This window comes from Marmota flaviventris, chromosome 11 (assembly GCF_047511675.1).
Source record: "Marmota flaviventris isolate mMarFla1 chromosome 11, mMarFla1.hap1, whole genome shotgun sequence".
In the NCBI taxonomy this organism is placed as follows: domain Eukaryota; kingdom Metazoa; phylum Chordata; class Mammalia; order Rodentia; family Sciuridae; genus Marmota; species Marmota flaviventris.
This window is the reverse complement of record NC_092508.1, coordinates 77,849,207-77,867,916: the sequence shown is the minus strand read 5'-3', so window position 1 is coordinate 77,867,916 and position 18,710 is coordinate 77,849,207. Positions and strand designations below refer to the sequence as shown.

At 37.3% G+C, this 18,710-nt stretch overlaps 1 protein-coding gene across 4 annotated transcripts in view; it reads left to right on the top strand.

The window, feature by feature from the left end:
- Positions 1-18,710, top strand: part of Fmnl2 (formin like 2) — a 280,140-nt gene that overhangs the window by 158,965 nt on the left and 102,465 nt on the right. For all 4 annotated transcript variants that reach the window (XM_027938006.2, XM_027938008.2, XM_071619173.1 and 1 more), the window contains exon 3: positions 16,576-16,656. In XM_027938006.2, the coding sequence (XP_027793807.1) occupies positions 16,576-16,656 (81 nt within the window). The remainder of the gene's footprint in view (positions 1-16,575; positions 16,657-18,710) is intronic.

Below are 18,710 nucleotides of genomic sequence, written 5' to 3'. Positions count from 1 at the left end.
TCCATGCTGTGCATGAACACCCAGAGTAGGCAGTAGCTGAAGAGGAAGACGCTGATGCACAAGAAACAATCTGTGAAATCTAGCTCTATTTGAGACTTAGTATCTATTGAGTGTTATCTAAACCTGTTATTGCAAGTAAGGTGATTTTTATAATGGTAAAAAGATTGTAGAGATCATTAATATTAGAGAAATGTAATCACATAAATAAGGGAAGTATAAGGGGGGAGTGAAAAAGTCTCAACTATGGCCACCTAGGAGAGTGAAGGAGTGCAGTGGGAAATGTAGGCTGCTTCCCCATGGTCCTCTGTGGGCCCTGTGAGGGGCAGACCTTTCTCTCCCTTCCTCCCTTGCACAGACACATTCACCTGCTCCTTTCTGTCTTTATTGAATTATTAATTTTTACATCCCAAGTGCCAGAAAGGAATGATGGAAAGCTCCTAACAGCTGCATTCTTCTCTCAGACCAAAAATATCTTCATAGGGTTGATGCTCGGCTTTAGGGGTTCTTAAGGCTAAGGAAGGAGCAGTTGGGTATCTAAGTTTCTGATTTTCAAATCCTCAAAGTCCACGTTGTTATTGCCCTTAAATGTCACTATGCCAGGGCATGGAGAACTTTTCTACTTCATCTGTTCCTCTTTGACAGTCCTGTCACATGTTAGAGGCCCCACACTGAAGTGACTTTGTCAGCTCTGAGGCATCATTTGTTAATAATAGTTAAAAAATAACAATTATTTATTGCAAAGAGCCAGCATTTAGTAAGCAAGTTATCTTAAGGTCTTTGTGTTTAGTATTCAAAGCAGCCACACTTATTTGTATTTCCATTTGGCATAGGGGAAAACTGAGACTTGGAGATTATTTTCCAAAGGTCACATAGCTATTAATTGGTAAAGTGCACAGGTTATCTGATTCTGGACAATGAGCAGATTTGGGGTTTATGCTCTCAACCCTGCCCTCTTCTGCCCTCCTCATAAGCTGCCAGTAGTATATTGATTCTGAGTAGTATACTAAGAATCAATAAAAATAAAGTTTCCCTTCTCTGTCTTGCATTTTGGCATGCTTTTGTGAAAAGGAGAGAAAGCTGGGAGGTGTATCTCGGGTGCTGAGCTTACCTACCCACATTACCACTATGATAAACCATCATTTTTGGATAATGGTATGTCTTTGTGAAAATGATGGCCAGCAGAAAATTGAACTTTTTGTTACATATGGGTAACCCATGGGTATGTCACTTACATGACTATCATTGGCCCTTTAATGCTTGTGAGGGAAAAGTCAAAAACCTTGAGCTGAAAGCATTCATAATGGCAACCATGGTGCAAGGATTTTATTACCATTTATCTCCTCTGTTATATACATGAACCATGTCATATATTTTTTGGTACCTAAGGTAGATCTGTCTGTGGTGTCTAACTAATAGACATCTAAAATACATTTATAATTATGATTCCATTTATAGAAAATGTCTAGAACAATCTGTAGAGATGGAGAGTAGATTAGTCATTGCTGAGGACTAGGAGGGGGCATGAGGAGCCACTGCTGACGTGTGTCAGGTTTTCTTTTTGGCCTGATGCAAAAATTCTTAAAGTACACAGTGGTGATACCTGCATAGCTATGTGCACATACTAAAATTATATATTTTTAATGTGGATTTGGGGAATGTAAATTATCTCAATTAAAATAAAGATATTTACTTTTATCATAATCAGGGATAGGGAACAAAAAATAGGAAAAAAACTTAAGAGAAATAATGAAATGTTTGTGTGTATGTTTTTTTTTTTATTCCAATTGGAACAAACTAATTATAAAAAGACTTTATGGGAAAATTAGGAAAATTTGATTAGTGACTAAGAGGATTCCAAGAAATTATTGTTTGAGTCTGTTGAGTTTGATTTTAGCTTGTGATTATTTAAGGACCTGCCCTTATATTTTAAAAAAGGCATATTGATGTAGAGTTAAAATTATATGCCTAAGGCTTTCTTTAAAATACTTCCTCAAAGGAGGAACAAAAAAGGGATAGATAAAGGAAATCTGAAAAAGTCTCTGTAATTAATAAATCTTGATTTTTGAGATATGTGGAGTATAATATATTTTCAATTTCTGTGTATATTTGAGAATTCATTATAGCTGTAAATTTTAAATAAATAAAGGTATTTGCTTCTTAATAATCTTTGTTTTCTTTTTAAGATGATTTTTATTTTCTTTTTTATAAAATATAATTAATATTAACACCCTTAACTTGTTTATAGGATTGGAGGTGATGGATGTAAAGTACATGGACTAATACTTGGCATAGAGTAGGCACTTCATAAATTATGTGGCTGCTTCTGATACTGATGAAGAACCCTAATATCAAATATTATGATCATTACTTTTATTTTCATCTTGTTCTCAAAAGATTCAGGAACATTTACTGTATTGAAACTATCATCCTTTGTTACTTAGATATACTTTATGGTATTAATGTTGTATGACACTGTCAAGAAAAGCCTTAGCTATAGATTTTTGGTCTGAGAAATTTTCAGGGCAAGTCTTGGTTGTAAAGTTTTAAAACAGTGACTGTGGGGTGTCATTGACATCTAACATATGAAACACCCTCGGCACTTCATGCTTTGTGCACAAATAACAATTTTATTTTTTTAAGAAAATAAATCTAGACATTTTATTTGTCATTATAGTATGCGTGCTTTAGGCTAGGAGCACTAAGTAAGAGGTAATACTAAGGAAACGTATTTCCAAAGGAAGTATGTGAATACTAGTGTTGGAAGACCTATGGAGAAAATTTGAGGTGTCATTTCCATGAAAAATTATCATACAGACACTATGAATCATGCAATTAGTCACACTTCTTCTTTTTCCCCTTAGCTGCTAGAAGGCTTAGAGGCAAATTTGTGGCCTACCCTGACCAACTCTACAGTATTTTAACGATATGTGTTTGTTTACCAACCTCATTCATGGCTTTATCTAATTTTTTTCTGCCCAGATTTCCTTTTCACATTGCTTTCCTTACCAGAAAAAATCATGGATAAAGTTGTAAACTTTTGTAAGTTATCTTTTTGAGTGTTCTTCCACGGAAGGGCTCCTGCTGCCACTCAGCCAGGCTGAGTCAGTCTCGTGGCGCTAAGATGCTGCATTGTTAAGATACTTCATTGTTAAGATACTTCTTTATGGTGAGAACTGATCACTTGTCCTTTTCAATCCAACTGAACCATACCATGTGAAAGTTTTTAATCATTAAGAATAATTATATTTTCAGGTGTGGTGGCTCATGCCCGTTATCCCAGTGACTTGGGAGGCTGAGGCAGAAGGATCATAAGTTTGAGACCAGTGGTGAGACCCTGTCTCAAAATAAAGTGTAAAAAGGGGTGGGAATGTAGTTCAAGTGGCCCTGGATTCAGTCTGGGTATATAGTTCATTAAAGTGCATGCTTAGCATTTGCACAACCCTGGCTTTCAATCCTCAGTATTGCTAGAAAGAAAGAGAAATGTTTTTCTTTTCTTTTTTTTTTTTAAACCCTTCACTTGTTTCCTTTTGCTATTTCTTAAAAAGGGAGTTACTTATTGAATAACTTTCATCAAATAGTTAAGCAAATTTGTCACTAGAATAATATTTCCTAAATAAAAAAGAGCAAATATATCTGAATTTTTTTTTTTTTTGATGTTCATGTTTTCATGAACCACTTAGAACTCTTCTCTGGCAAGTAACCAAATATTGCTGATCATTTTTTTTCCTGTGGCCCATCAGATTCTTTGTGAAGAGTGCCTGTCCGTGGAGCACCAGTGATAATAAATGAGTAGTGATTCTATGGGGTTTTTATAGCCTCTTTTAGTGCAAGTGGCTGCTATGTTAATCATTTGAGCAAGCATATGGAGAGCGGAGATATTGGACAAGTTAAAGGAAATGATAATGATGCCAGCAGATTTCCCCTTCTCCTTGCTTCCAGACGCCCAGCTTAATCTGCTTTTAGCCCCTATCCCCAAATTCCAGGCTTTGATTCTACATTTAGCTACACTTTGTTCTCTTTTTTTTTTACTCTCAGCTGTTGGGATAGCCAATAGCCATCACCCCCCATTCCTCCTGCTACCCTTTTGCCTACTGACATTTTTACTATAATATTATTTGATATTAAATTGTTTTACATTTTTACTATATTGTCTTAATTCCAGGGTATGTTGGAATGTTATTTATTTATTTGCATTACTGGGGATTGAATCCAGAGGCTCTCTACCACTGGAGCTACCTCCCTAGCCTTTTTTATTTTTTATTTTGAGACAGGGTCTCTAGGTTGCCCAGATTGGTCTCAAACTTGAAATTTTCCTACTTTAGCCTCCTGAGTTGATGGAATTAAAAGGTGTGCAACCACTGTGTCTGGGTTTGTATTCATTAACAGTGTTTTTTTGGGGGTGGTGGTAGTGATGGTGGTGAGTGGAGTGTGTGTGTGATCTGTTTAATTCTATTCAAAGTATATCTTTCAACCCTTGGAGTTTTTCCTCTTATTTTGTTGTCTGGTCTTTACTATCTTTATTTTGGCTTTTGGATTAGTTAGATTTTTTTCATTTGGTATTTTGTTTTCCAGTTTATCTTTTTTCTTCAAATTCATTATATACCTTAAAATTAAGAATTTTCTATCCAAATAATGTTATCATGATTAAAATTAATAATAATTCCTTAACATATTATATTGCTCAGTTCATATTTCCCAGCTTTCTTTATGATGTTCTTTGTATCTGGATTGTTTAAGAAAATAGCACAGGAGCAGTCACACATTGCGTCTGGATATTTAAGTCTCTTTTAATCTAGACAGCCTTTTGTTTGTGATGCTCTTATAATTGAGATGCCAGACAAACCCTCTTGTAGGACATTTTCACTTTCTACATTTACCCATTTGTTTCCCAGGGGTGAATGAACTCCTGAATTTTATGTCAGCTTAAATAGTTAAATTTAAGGCATGTTAGATGGATGTTGAATATCTTTGTGAAGAATATCATAGGAGACAGAAATGTCTGATGGTTTCACCTATACATAAGATCATCCAATTCATTAGGGGAAATCTGATCACTGCATTCTATATTGTGTTTTCATCTTACGATGGGAAAGAATCTGTATAGTATTACTTCATTACCTATCAACTTGGTGCCTAATGGTTTTAATACCAATTGATAATCTTTGGCTGGAGTGTTTCATTAGGAGTTATGAAAACAATGATTTCCTAATTTTCTTTTTCTTCTGCATTAAAATAGGAACTGAAACTTTCAACTGGGTCTTGGTTTATTCTAGAATATGATTATTCCTAGATTACTTTATTTCAGTTGCCATTTTTCAAAGTATTTGAATAATTGCCTCAAAAGGTGACCAATGAGTTTTCTGATATGTTAGAGTTTCACTGTGCATTTGATGGATTTTCTAAGTCATTGTGAATCTATACATTAATCTTGAGGCTTTATTATCAATTCTTTGACCTGTGGGAATACCTTCTTGTTGACTTTCTGTGTCTTTCTGACATTATCCTTGAAAGCTCATTTTATGCTAAAAATATCTCTTTGGTTAAACGTGTGCTTTCCTTGCACCACAACCAGAGTAAGTCATTTCTTCAAGAAGCCCTGTTTTTATTGGGGGATGATATTGGAGATAAGAATGTGAGAGTAGCAGGCCATCATAGCTGCTGGGAAAATTTGCTTCTCAGAGTTTACACTCTGAAAATACATAACTAAAATAGTGAGTTCGTGGACTGATGATATAGCTCAGTGGTAGAGTGCTTGCCTAGTATTCATGAGGCTCTGGGTTCCATCCCCAGTGCTCCCCAAAACAAAACAAATATATAATAGCATAAGATTATACATTATTAGTTCATACTGATCTATCCAAATCAAGTTTTATTATTACTCAGATTTTATACAAATTTCTTCTACATGAAATATGATTCCTAATATTGATGGACTTGTCTTTTCCAACAACATAAAAAAGCTTTAAAAAATAACAATACCAGTATAATTACCACCTAAAACACTACTAAAATTGCTGAATGACATATAAAAATGTGTTTTGTGTGTTCCAGAATTATCTGTTTTGCTAGATCAAAGCAACAGAAATGTGCTGGACGTGGTGGCATATCCTTGTTATCCAAGTGACTCAGGAGACTGAGGCAGGAGTATCATAAGTTTGGGGCTAGCCTGGGCAACTTAGAGAGAACTCATTTCAAAATAAGAAATACAAAGGACTAGGAGTACTAGAGTGTTAGAGTCTCACTGGGTTCAATCCCAGTACTAGAAGAAAAGAAGAAAAAAGAAAATAATTATGTGTTTTCTTGCAGTTTGGAAATCAGAAACCTGAATTCAGGGGGTTAGCTGAGCCCTGTTCCTTCCAAGGCATGTAAGGGAGAAACCTTGTTAGCCAGTCCAGCTTCAGGTGGTATTAAGTAATTCCTTGGATGGTGGTTACATAAATTTAATCTTTGCCTTCATCTTTGCATGAAATCTCCTCTCGTTCCCATGTCTATTTCTTTTCTTCTTTTGTCTTGTGTAAGGCCACTTACTGTGAATTTAAAACTTACATGGATAATCCAGGATGAGATTCTTAAATTCATTAAATCTGCAAAGACCAGCCCCTTTTTGCAAATATGGTCATGTTCACTGGTTTAGAGATTAGGATAGAACATACCACTCTAACCTGCTATAGTGCCAAATGTATAAGGATTCACATAGTAAGGTTTTTATTTACATAAGAATCTAGTTGGAGGCTGTTGGTCATGAAGGATAGAAATTCTACAGTCAAGGACCCAGGTGAGGTTCTTTTCAACAAGTAGCTTTTTCTTTACTCTGAGACTATCTTCAATTAGTGAGAGATAAAAATGCAGGTACACACCTGGGATGACACCTGGGCCAGGCTTGGGAGGAGCATACAATTATCTACAGTCACATTCTGTTGACTTGTCCTGCATAGGAGGATGAGAAATGCAGACTAGGTGAAGGCCCAGGAGGAACAACACTTTTAATAAACTGCAGTTGCTAGTCTCTGTCCCGATGACCAATTTTGGTTTGTTCAATTTTTTTTTTCAGGTTGTATATTCACATAAAACCTTAATATTCAGACTTACTTTTACTTAAATATTCATTTATTCATTGGATAGGCAGTTACTTGTATACATTGGGGACAGCAAATAGTGAGAAGAGAGTATGTGGACCAAAGTTTTCCCAAAACAGGTACCTCATATGAACACTTTGAATTGAGAAAAGGCTCCAGATTGTTGCTAGTTCCAATTCATTTTTACTGAGTTCCAGCAATGTGCCAGGTGAGGATTGACTATGGATCTTAGTGATTTTTGCCAAACTTTAGGGGGAAAAAAAGATACTTTTGTCTCTTGGCTACTTTTGCTTGAGATTTTAAACAGACTGTTTCCTTTTCTTGAGGTCTCCAGACCTGAGGATTGACTTAATTGTTACTGGAAAGAAGAAAAGTTTCTTTTTGTTTCCTTCCTGAAAGTAGTTCTCCTTCCATTAGGACTCATTCCAGGCCTCCAGTTCCTTCAGCACTGGAATAGCAATCAAAGAAGCAGATGCCAGCTTCCTAAATGTTGAGCTTTTTGGGTTTTAATATCTCTGGAGTCCTGGAAAATTGAATTTGAACTTAGAAATGAATTTACATCTTTCCTCTTTAGAGCAGGGGGAAAAGATGCTGGCCTACCTCACAGAGTCTAGGCTGATAAGTTGGCCCAAAGAGGAGGGGATAAAATGATTCCTTTCTAAACTTTTGTCTTCGACAAGCTGATACAACTGCTTGTCAAAAGTGCTATTTGGCATCCATTGCCAGAGCTAGATGCTGAGGACTCAATCTGAGAGTTTTAGGTTCCCTTTGTCATAGTGAACGTCACATTGACTTCCTTCCTATCTGGTTATCCAAGTGGAATTATAGACTCTTCCACTCTTTGAAGCAAGTTAATTACCTGAGCTGGTTTAGATTAAATTATCATGTGGTGTGAAATAAACTTTATTAGACAAACATCTTTTATAAACTCAGGGACAATGTTTCAGGAAATGGAGAATTATATAGCAATTGAATGGACATGGGTTAGACCAAGATTGACCTTCAACCTCATCTTTGAGAAAGTGATTCATAATAAACAAACTTAAGGCATGCTAGCTAAGAATTTCTAGCAGGTAATACAAATACTACTTGTTTAATGCTTGGAATTTAACTCAATCTTTACTGTGGAAGGCTATTTTTGTTTACTGCCCCCCCCCCCCCCAAATAACTTTGTTGTTCAGCTAATAGTTGTATTGATACTACAACAGTTGCCTAATTCTGAAAATTTTTATGTTTAAAAAAACTATAATCGTTTGGAAATTAAAAAAAAAAAATGGCAGTGGAGGACCTAGATCATCATGTGATATGGCTTCTTTATCAGTCATTTAAATGACTTATTCATCTTGCATGAGTATTTTGAAATGTCCAGTATATAGCTCTTGCACAGACTTTATTAAATTTATCCCCAAGGATTTCATGATTTTGATTGCTATTTTAAGTGAGATATATTTAAAAAATTTGTTTAGTTATTGATGGGCTTTTATTTTTTATTTATTAATATGTGGTGATAAGGATCGAATCCAGTGCCTCGCACATGCTAGGCAAGTGCTCTACCACTGAGCTACAATCCCAGCCCATTAAGTGATATTTTTGAAGTGTAAGTTTCTTGTGTTTTTTAATAGCCCGTCTTACCACTTCATTTATCCCTTCATGAAGAAAAGTGGTTTATGTTGTATCATTGCATTGATTAAAACCTAGTTCCATGGTTGAACATTGTATTATGGCTTCTTTACTGTAAGCAACAACCATCAATAAATGTTGAAGCTTAGTATTCTTAGCTTGTCTCTTATGTTTAAATCTGTACCTTAAGTAAAGTATAACAAGTAGTGAGGGCAAGACTAAGATCTGACTAAGAATAACTTGTCCCTCTTTTCAATTGTTCTGCTCACAAGTCTTTATTTACATGTGTCAGACACTGACTTCAGTGTAAGGTACCTTCCTTTACTGCCTCAATGCTATCTGCTTTAAAGTTTCACAAATATAAATTATGCTCTGAATAAATATTCCAAGCAATCGATTGAGGAAGCACTTATTGAAATTGTGAGAATTGTACCCATGTGTTTCCACACAGTTTGAATCGGGGCAAATGAAGTTTTAGAAAAGCCAATTAGTATGACTATAACATGGAAAGTAGTTCTTAAAATAGGAGCTTAGCATGTTTTCGAATTCTACAGTGAAAAATTTTAGTGCTGTCATCTAAATTGTGAAAAACCTAATGGTTTCTACAGGAAATATAATTTCACAAAAGGCTTATTCTGTCTTTTTGTTTTTTCCTTTTTCCCTGATCAGGATCAGAAATATTATTCATTCTCTCCACCAACCAATGTTTTATTTCATGATACATGATTATCTCTGGAGACTTAAAGATGTTCAGTAATTTATTCTCATTCAGAAGGCATTCCCAAGTAAGATTCCTGGAATATGTAACAAATATGGGGGAGAGGGTTTCATATTGACATTTTCAGATGAATAAACAAGATGTGTTTATATCTCATAGTTTTACATTTGTGTTTGTTTGGCACTGGGTATGGAACCCAGAGCCTCATATAGGCAAGTGCTCTACCACTGTGCTATACCTCCAGCTGTACACTTTGTATTTGCTGTTGTCCAGCTGGGCGAAATAACTGGGAGATGACAAGCAACTTGAAGGTTGAAGCGGGAACTACTTTATTGCGAGTGAACTCAGTGGGAACTGAGCGGGAACTCAAAGTAGCGGGTACCCTAGGTAGCAGGCACCGCCTTTCTGCCAGACTGCAGAGGCACATATACCCAACTAATTACACACAGCTTAACTTAATTAACATAAACTAGATACAGTAGTCAGTCATTAAGGAATCCTTATCATCTTAATGGCTCGCTGTCGTTGGCTCAGAAACCACTCCTCCTAGCAAACTGCCAGGCGCCATCTTAACTTGGTTGTGGCCCTCATCAGTATTTTTATGGGAAGAGTGTTCTCCAGAAAGTTTTCAAAATTTTCATGGAGGCACAGACTAAAACTATTGTTTTATATTGTAAGTCTGTTTCTTTAAGCAGAATTGAAAATATTCCTAAGTCTTTGCTTGCCAAGCATATGCACATTTTCTTTGTAGATTAAAGAGGGGGATTCAGCAATCCAAAGAAGGAAGTACAGTGTAAAGCCATAATTAATAAGCATTAGTATTCAGGAGAACTGTTTGGGGAATATAAGAAAATGCAGATTCCTGGCTACGTAATGGATTGGATCAAGAGAACTTTCAGTTTAATAAGCATCCTTAATTGCTTTAGAGGCAGGTCTTTGAGATAGTTTATACTTAAAAAAAAAAAAAAGCCTAAAAGAATGGAAATCTTTGCCTATTGAGAGAGGGACGAGGAAAGACCTTACAAATTATCCTAGAGATACCCATACCAGTTGGACATTTCATTACTCTATCTGGTTCTTAGATCTTCAGTAATAATAACATCTATTCCTTATTGAACACCTGCTGTGTGGCAAGCACTTGTGGTGGTTCATATTTTGCCTTGAACTACATGAGATAGAAAACAAACCTTATTGGTCTGACTTCCTTTATCACAAGATCAACAAATTCAATGAAAACACTTTTTAAAGTGGTTAAAATGGTGAACTCTGAGTGGGAGTAAAGAAGCCTAATTAATATTACATATTAGAAAATGAGTTATGGAATGTTTTGATCAGGAAAGACTATTGAACTAGAAAAAACTCTTGCTAGTCTAAATAAAGGAAATCGTTTGGAAAAGTCTCTTCAAAAGTTATTTTCAGTCTGGGAGCTGTAATGGAACACTTGGAAAGCCATCTTCTTCTCCCTGACTAGGAAAATGATTTCATATTCAGAGTTGAAGAATGCTTCAAAACTCTCCAAGAAACTGGCCTAGGAATGAATCTGACATGCTGATTTTTCAATTCTAATCTAGTGCAGAAACGGCCAGCTTTTCAGCTGGGAACGGAGAAAGGAGAGTTCTACAGTATTAACTGGATGTTTTTCTACTAGTCAGAATTCCTGATTGACTCCCAGTTGTCTGTCCTAGACTGAGTGGCCTGTTGTTTGACATGCACTCTTGTCAGTTCTAACTCACCATTTAGCTTCTTTTTGCCATTTCTGTTCATAAATAGTATTCCTGAAACCCAGCTAAACCCCTTGAAGTTACTAGCACATGCCCTGTGCTTCTCTGCCTTTGTTCTTAGGTTCCCTCATCTGGAAAACTCTTGTCTCCTTCCTCTTACACTGTTCTGGGGTATCTATATGCTGCCATCCCTTCACAATTCGATTCAAAAGCCATTTTCTCCAGGGAGATTGCTTTGATCATCTCAGTTGGAGAGAAGCTCACCTTTCTTTGAACTTCCAGAGGATCACATATGGTTCTTATCATATTGTACTTTGTGGTATAGCTATGTCTATAGTGTCACACAGATAAGATTTAATGCTTTGGAAAATTGAATTTATTTCTTTTTTTGCTTTTTACACATAGTCTTGAATAATGTGTTCTGGATGAGTGAAAGGATAAAATGACAAAAATCATTTTCCCCAAATTTGGTATTATTCATGCCAGTGCCTGAAAATAGGGGTCCTAAATGTGGTAGCATTATTCAAAATGTTCAGGGATGGGGTCTTGTTTGGTAGAATGTTTTTATCCATTAGTAACCACAGGAACCTCCCCTGAACAGTAGCACAGCTGGGCTGGCACTGGTTTCCTTTGGTAGTTGTTTTGCAAATTAGAATCCCATCAGAACTTGCCCATGGCCGCCTATTGCAATTAATAGGTAGAGTCCCCCCCCCCCCCCCCTTGCCTTTTATTTCTAGTACTGGAGATTGACCTCACAAATGTTGGGCAAGTGTTTCTACCATTGAGCTAGACCCTCAGCCCTTTTTATTTGTTTTGAGACAGGGCCTTTTACCAAGTTCCAAAGAATAGACTCAAACTTGTGATACTTACAGGTACATGCCACCATTCCCAACAGTCATTTTCCTCAAATCATCCTCTCCTTTCTCATCATTCTCCATATACTCCTATATTTGTACTTTCTATAAGAAGAATCTGACATCCCCCCCCCTTTTTTTTTAAACATATTTATTTATTTATTTTTTTAGTTATTGGCAGACACAACATCTTTGTTGGTATGTGGTGCTGAGGATTGAACCCGGGCCGCACGCATGCCAGACGAGCGTGCTACCACTTGAGCCACATCCCCAGCCCGTGACATCCCCTTTGAAATTAAAATATTTTGGGGCGAGAACATGTATAAGCTTTCTTAGAGACTTTGGTGCTCTCAATTTCTTGGGAGAGTGTAGCTCACTTTGTGTCAGTTATTTTTTATTTGTATAAATAATTCTCCCTATGAGGGCTGATGTGTTATGGCTTACCTCAATGCCTCCAACTTAGGAAATCTGATTGGTTTTGGCACCCCCTTCTCCATACAAATGCACTATTCTTGGTCTTTTGTACACTGTATAAGTATTTTCTATCTATAAACAATATTAATGTGACATTTTATTCTCATCTTCTCCATGTCTACTGTGTCAGCATTCTATTTAAGAGGGTACACTCTTTGAGGACATGGATTATTTCTGTTCATCGAACTCTGAGGAGCACTTAGCACCAAGCTGAATCTTCCAAATTAGTACTCATTAATGGCAATGGTTCTAGTTGTGATTATGGCTCATTTGGAGACTATAGTTTGCTTACTCAGACTTGGGAAAGGATGCCCAACCCCAGCTACTTCCAGCTTCTAAGGTGGGGAGGCATTCAAGTGTGGTAAACTTATGTGTAAAAAAAGCAAAGCCCTTTGAATTTTCACTATCCATTGTGAATTATTACAGGATCCAAATAAAAAACATTAATAATGGCATAATGATGGTGACATCTAATTCATCCTTAAGGATACTTAAGCTGTTTGTGTAGCTCTGTTGTTATACTACCGACTTAGAGCCAGTGACCCTGTGACCATCCCAGACAGGGAGAGAAACTCAACAATAAGTGTATTCCCTGAGAGACATTCATTTCCTAGAGACTTTTTTTTTTTTCCAAATGTCTTGCTGTAATTTCTTTCATTAAATCTCAGAATATTAAGGTATAACATAAACTTGACTAGGATTTTGTTTGATTTTGGAGCTGCTTATCCAAATGATTTATAGAGTGGAAATGTTTATAATTTGATTGTTGTAAGTCAATCTCATACCAAATTAACCTCAATTAATTTCTTGTGTAATTAATTGTACAGGTGGATAGAGAGGCTGTAAAAGATCAGAAATGTTTTTGCTAGAGGAGTGGAATATCCAGGTCCCAATTTTTATACAGAAAAGCTTTCAGTGAGAAATTTCATTCATATAAGTGAGGAGGGGAACTGTTCCCAAAGAAATAGTCCAGGTTTGAAAAAACTGGAAGCTTTGCATCTCATAGCAAAAGCCATGTTGTAGTCTAGCCAATGAGTTCCACTCACAGGGATTTACCTAATTATTTACCTAATTATTTAGTGCACATCATAGCCCCTTTGTACAGTTCCTTTAGGAATCGCCTGGGTTTTCCACTTCTTGTTGCAGTTGATATGAGTGAAGTCCAATAAATGCTTTTCCTTTTCCCCTCTCTGAGAGCAGTTCTGTATAAGCAGCCTTGCCTTCCTGGTGACCAGTTAATGAGAAATGTGTCATTATGAAAGCCATTTGGCACTTGCAGAACATGTGAGAGACACAGCACAGGCTCAGCAGCAAATGACTTTTAGTTTGGACACGAGTTTGACTGACTGGGTCCTATCATCAGAGCTGCTGTTCAAAGGCTCTGAAACCACAGCAGCAAATACTAAACACAAGTATAGGTTTATTAAATTTAGACCTTGTCCATAATTTCTTGTATTCAGAAAGGAAATACAATCAAGTCAACAGGACCAGTAAGTGTGTATTTTTGAGAAAGCCCCTCTGAGTCACCAAAATTTCTTGTTTTAAAGGAATAAATATGACTGTTCTCTTATGAACAGATAAATAGCCTAAAAGAGCAAGAAAACAGAAGTCTCTTAGCAACTGTTGATGGGCTGAGATTTTTAAATCTTGAAACAGTGCATTTGGTGGAGTTACAATTTGTTGAGTCTCAAGTTTTAGGTACTTTTTATTTAGAGATAGGTGGTATTTGCTGTGCTGGAGAGGAGCTGTTTGTGTCATCATTGGATTTTTAAATTTTTGAATAATTGCAATTGTGTTCTTAAAAATCATATTTTTAAATTAATATCCTAATCTCTCTCTCTCTGACATCAGCTTTTGTTAGCAAACACAGGTTGGCAGTCATGGTTTAATCAGTTCATTTTCCAGAACTTTTTGTGATTATTTTGGTCCTCAGCAACAGCATTGCTAACCCTATGGCAGTAGATTCTCCTATGATCTCTTAGCAAAGTGTTAGTGTTGAAAAGAAAAAAAAAAAATTCATATGTTTTCATGCATAGATACAATAATGTCACTAAACATGGTGAATACTAGTGAATTGTTACTTAGCAATTGCTGTCAGACTGGGCACAGTGGTATATGTCTGTAATTCCAGCAATTTGGAGGCTGAGGCCAGACTATTGCAGGTTCTAGGTCATGCTAAGCAATTTAGAGAGACCCTGAGCAACTAAGGGAGATCCTAGCACTAAATAAACAAATAAATAGGACTGGGGATGTAGCTCAGAAGTAAAGAGCCCCTGTGTTCAATCTCTAGTACCAAAAGAAAGAAAATTGCTCTCAGGATTGAAAATTTGAGGGAATAATTAGCAACAGTATGTTGATCTCTTTTTAAAGAACTTTATTGAGATATAGTTTACATACTAAAAAGTTCATCCTGCTCATTTTTAAATAAAGGGGAAATATTAGTAGATGTTTAATGACAAACTACTTCCCCTGTTATAAAGTATTAAATATTAGTAATAGCTGTTTCAATAAATTTCTGTAATAAGAGGTTCTTTCAATATCAGATGATCTTTAGCTTTTCTAAATCTGTAAAGACTTGAGTGGATCAGGAAGAATGTGGTGGTCCTTTGTATTGGAGAAACACAAGTTTATAAGGGATAAAGAAATGCTTAATCATGTTGGCCTGTTGCCAGTGTTACAAAATATCAAAAAATTTCATTCTAAAGTAAGCAATAATCAGATTAAAAAGAAAGATGAGGAAAACATCTTTTGAGTTGTAGGTAGAAAAGAACATGAAAGTGATAAAATCCATTCTCATTTCATGGTTTTCTTTTTTTAAAATATTTTTTGTATCTTTATTTTATTTATTTTTATATGGTACTGAGGATCAAACGCAGTGCCTTGCACATACTAAATGAGCACTCTGCTGCTGAACTGCAACCCCAGCCCTCTTTCTTTCTTTTCCTTCCTTCCTTCCTTCCTTCCTTCCTTCCTTCCTTCCTTCCTTCCTTCTTTCTTTCTTTTCTTTCTTTTCTTTCCCAGGGGTGCTTAACCACTGAGCCACATCCCCAGACATAATTAAATATTTTTGCAAAATATTTTATTAGAGACAGGGTCTTGCTGAGTTGCTAAGTGTCTCACTAAGTTGCTGAGGCTGGCTTTGAACTTGTGATCCTCCTGCCTCAGCCTCCCCAGTCACTGGGATTATAGGCATGTGCCACGGTGCCCAGCTTGGTTTTCTTTTAGAGCTGATTAAACCATCCTCCTTGTAGAATATATACAGAAAAGGTTGTGAAACCTGAGAACTGGCATATTAAGTAGAATAAAGTCAATGCCTGGTAACTACGATGCAGGTCCTGAAATAGCACTTTGCCAGCATCTCAGGAGTGTTCTGTCTTTGCCTTTATGATTATGACCGTTCCCTTCATTGGCCCTTCATCCATGACTTTTATGCTGTTTCTCTACAAGTGTGTGCAAATGTGGATGTACACATGTGTACACACACCCACACACACACATTGTATGTATATATATACCTGATCAAAATATTTTTGGATCTCATAACTAGGAGCTGCTTAAGGAGCCCATTAATGATAACACACATACCTGTGTTCACACTCACATGCTCCACACTCCAGTCTCTTGGCTATAGACTCAACACTTATTTTTGAAACAAATAAGTTGTATCTACTTTGAGTCAAGTCTAAAAATACGGGATGAAACTAAATGATTGTCTGAAAGATTTGCCAACATTGAAGACATCCCAAGAAATATATGATCTAATGAAGGCTTGTTCAGGAGGACTTGAAATAGGTCAGGCCAAGAATACCCTGTAGAGAAAGCATTTCATATTCTGGAGCTGAGCAGACATGGGTTTGTATCCTTTTGTACCACCAACAAGCTTTGGCATCAAAGGAAAGTATTACATTTCGCTGAGCTTCAGTTTCTTCCTATGCCAAGAGAAGATCATCTACTATAAAGATTCAAAACAATTAGTGCATAGTGCTTATTTGCAGGGCCACATTCTCCTGGGATGCATTTTGGCCATGGTCAGTGACACTAATCTGTGTGATGTAGCGGACTGTGTCATGCCTTCATACCTTTCATGCTCTTTGCCTTTGTGCTTCCTGCAGGAACGATTCCAGGTGAAGAATCCTCCCCATACATACATTCAAAAGCTCAAAGGCTATCTGGATCCAGCTGTAACCAGGAAGGTAAGGGGATTTGTTTTCATTCTGTGTTGTAGCTTCCTCATTAGTGGACAGAATCCTCTGTACTTGGAAAGATTTTCTTTCCCTTGCATTTGTGTCTGCCAAAGCCTCTAGGAAAACCACCTTTGGATACTGAAAACATGAGAAGACAAGGGGTGAGGGTACTCCACCATCCTCCTTGCTTAAGGAAGCATTTAAGAGTACTTTGCTCCATGGAGGTCACATACCTCTAATGGTTATTGACTCACTGCTATTTCCAATTACACAGGGCAGTGAGTCCAGCCCAAAGGTGGGTAGGCCCCAGGACAAGCAGGCTTTGCAAAAGGAATACTTGTCTTTCATGCTTTGGTGCATTTCTAGAGACTTTGAAAAATCACTGGGGCTTTGTCATCCCAGCTGTGCAGTCACATCCTGTGTTGATACTTTTAGTAGGTTCCCTGGCCCCAAACCCTGCCTCTGGCCCGAAGAAGGTAAGGAGAGAATAGTTGCTTCCATTCTCAACTGGCTATCCTTTTACAAACAAGCCCTGCTTTGTGCAGCCACACAATTGGTTTAAGCCGATCCTTGTGGTAAAGCATGGAGCCTGGCACGGCCCTGCAGGCCTGGATGGGTCCTGGGATGTCTCAGGGCAGAGCCGCCCTTGCTCAGGATGGATGAAGTGGCTCTTCACCAGACAGCAGCATTTGTTTTTTCCTCGACCTTCCACAACTCCTGCTTTCAAGGACCCAGTGAAAATATCTCAAGCTGAATTCTCTGTTGTCTTGGCATGTGACTTATGAGAAAAGAAAGGCACACTTTTTCCGGGGAGCCAGTTTTCAGGGCTCTTGGCGCTTGAATTTTTTAAACTAAAACTTTTTCCCTCTTCCACGCTAACCCTTCCTTATTCCACACCTCCCAAAAAAGTCAAGCAAAGCAAAAAAAAAAAAAAAAAAAAAAATGGATTTCAAAAAGTTTTCTAAAGGTTTTCATAATTTCCCAAGCTTGTAACTTCCAGGCTGTATGGCTTGAGCCCTGTTACTAGGCACACACCTTCTGAGCTGAGTAGGGCTCTCTCAGAAATCATTTAACAAAGAGGAATAGGACCCCAAATCCCTGTCTGCATGTTTGCTCCCTGACGCCTCTGCCCTGAACCATGCGTGTCCACCCAAATGCCCTAGTTTGGTCTTGAAGGATGAGGCAAAAAACAGTCATTTAAACAGGCAAAAAAAAAAAAAAAGGATAAACTGGAGGTTGGATTAACTACCTCTGCTGTTGCGAGCTGGCAGTAGGAGAGGATCTGTTCTGCACAACATAGTTATAATGCTTAAAACCCAGAAAAAAGGGAGATTTGTTTGGAATAAGGCATGGCTTGCAGCTAAAATGAGCTTAAAATTCTCAGCCCTAGTATGGTGGTGGTGGGGTGATTTCAAATCAGAGCTTTAAATTTTAGCACCAACAGTCTAGGTTGAGCAGTCTTCCTTTAACTGTGTCTGGAGCCCTCTAGTACTTCATTCATTAATCTTTTGTTCAAATTAAATGGAAATACCTTTTTTAAAAAATTTTTTAAATTCTTTAGCATGTTCTATTTAGATATTCTTTTCAGTAGTTTTAAATGAAGCCCTCCAGGGCAGGGAAGGAAGAGCCTAAATTAGATATCTCTGAGACCAGAACTCTCTAAATCAGCCTCCGTGTTTAATATCAGGCACTTATTAGACTGTGCTTGGGGGGAAGGATGTATTCATGTCTGGCAGGGAAAAGGCTGCAGACCATGAAAAAAGAAGTTTTGGCCTTTGCTAGAGCTGCACTTGGGGAATGAAACCTTTTGTGTGGCTCACCCTGGGGTCAGCTGCTGCCCTGGGTTCATCCACAGGCCCTCCTTTTCTAGGGAAGGAAGGAAAAGAGTACAGAACAAATGGATTCTACCTGGCTCCTCCTTGCTGATCCCCCTGGGCTCATGATTTCTCCTTGAAGTGTTTTAAAGCATTCAGGATACATTGTACAAGTGCAAAGTGTTAGCATTCATTGTTTATGTGTTATATAGAGAAGGGGATTCCAAAGCTTCTCTATCGTCTAGAATC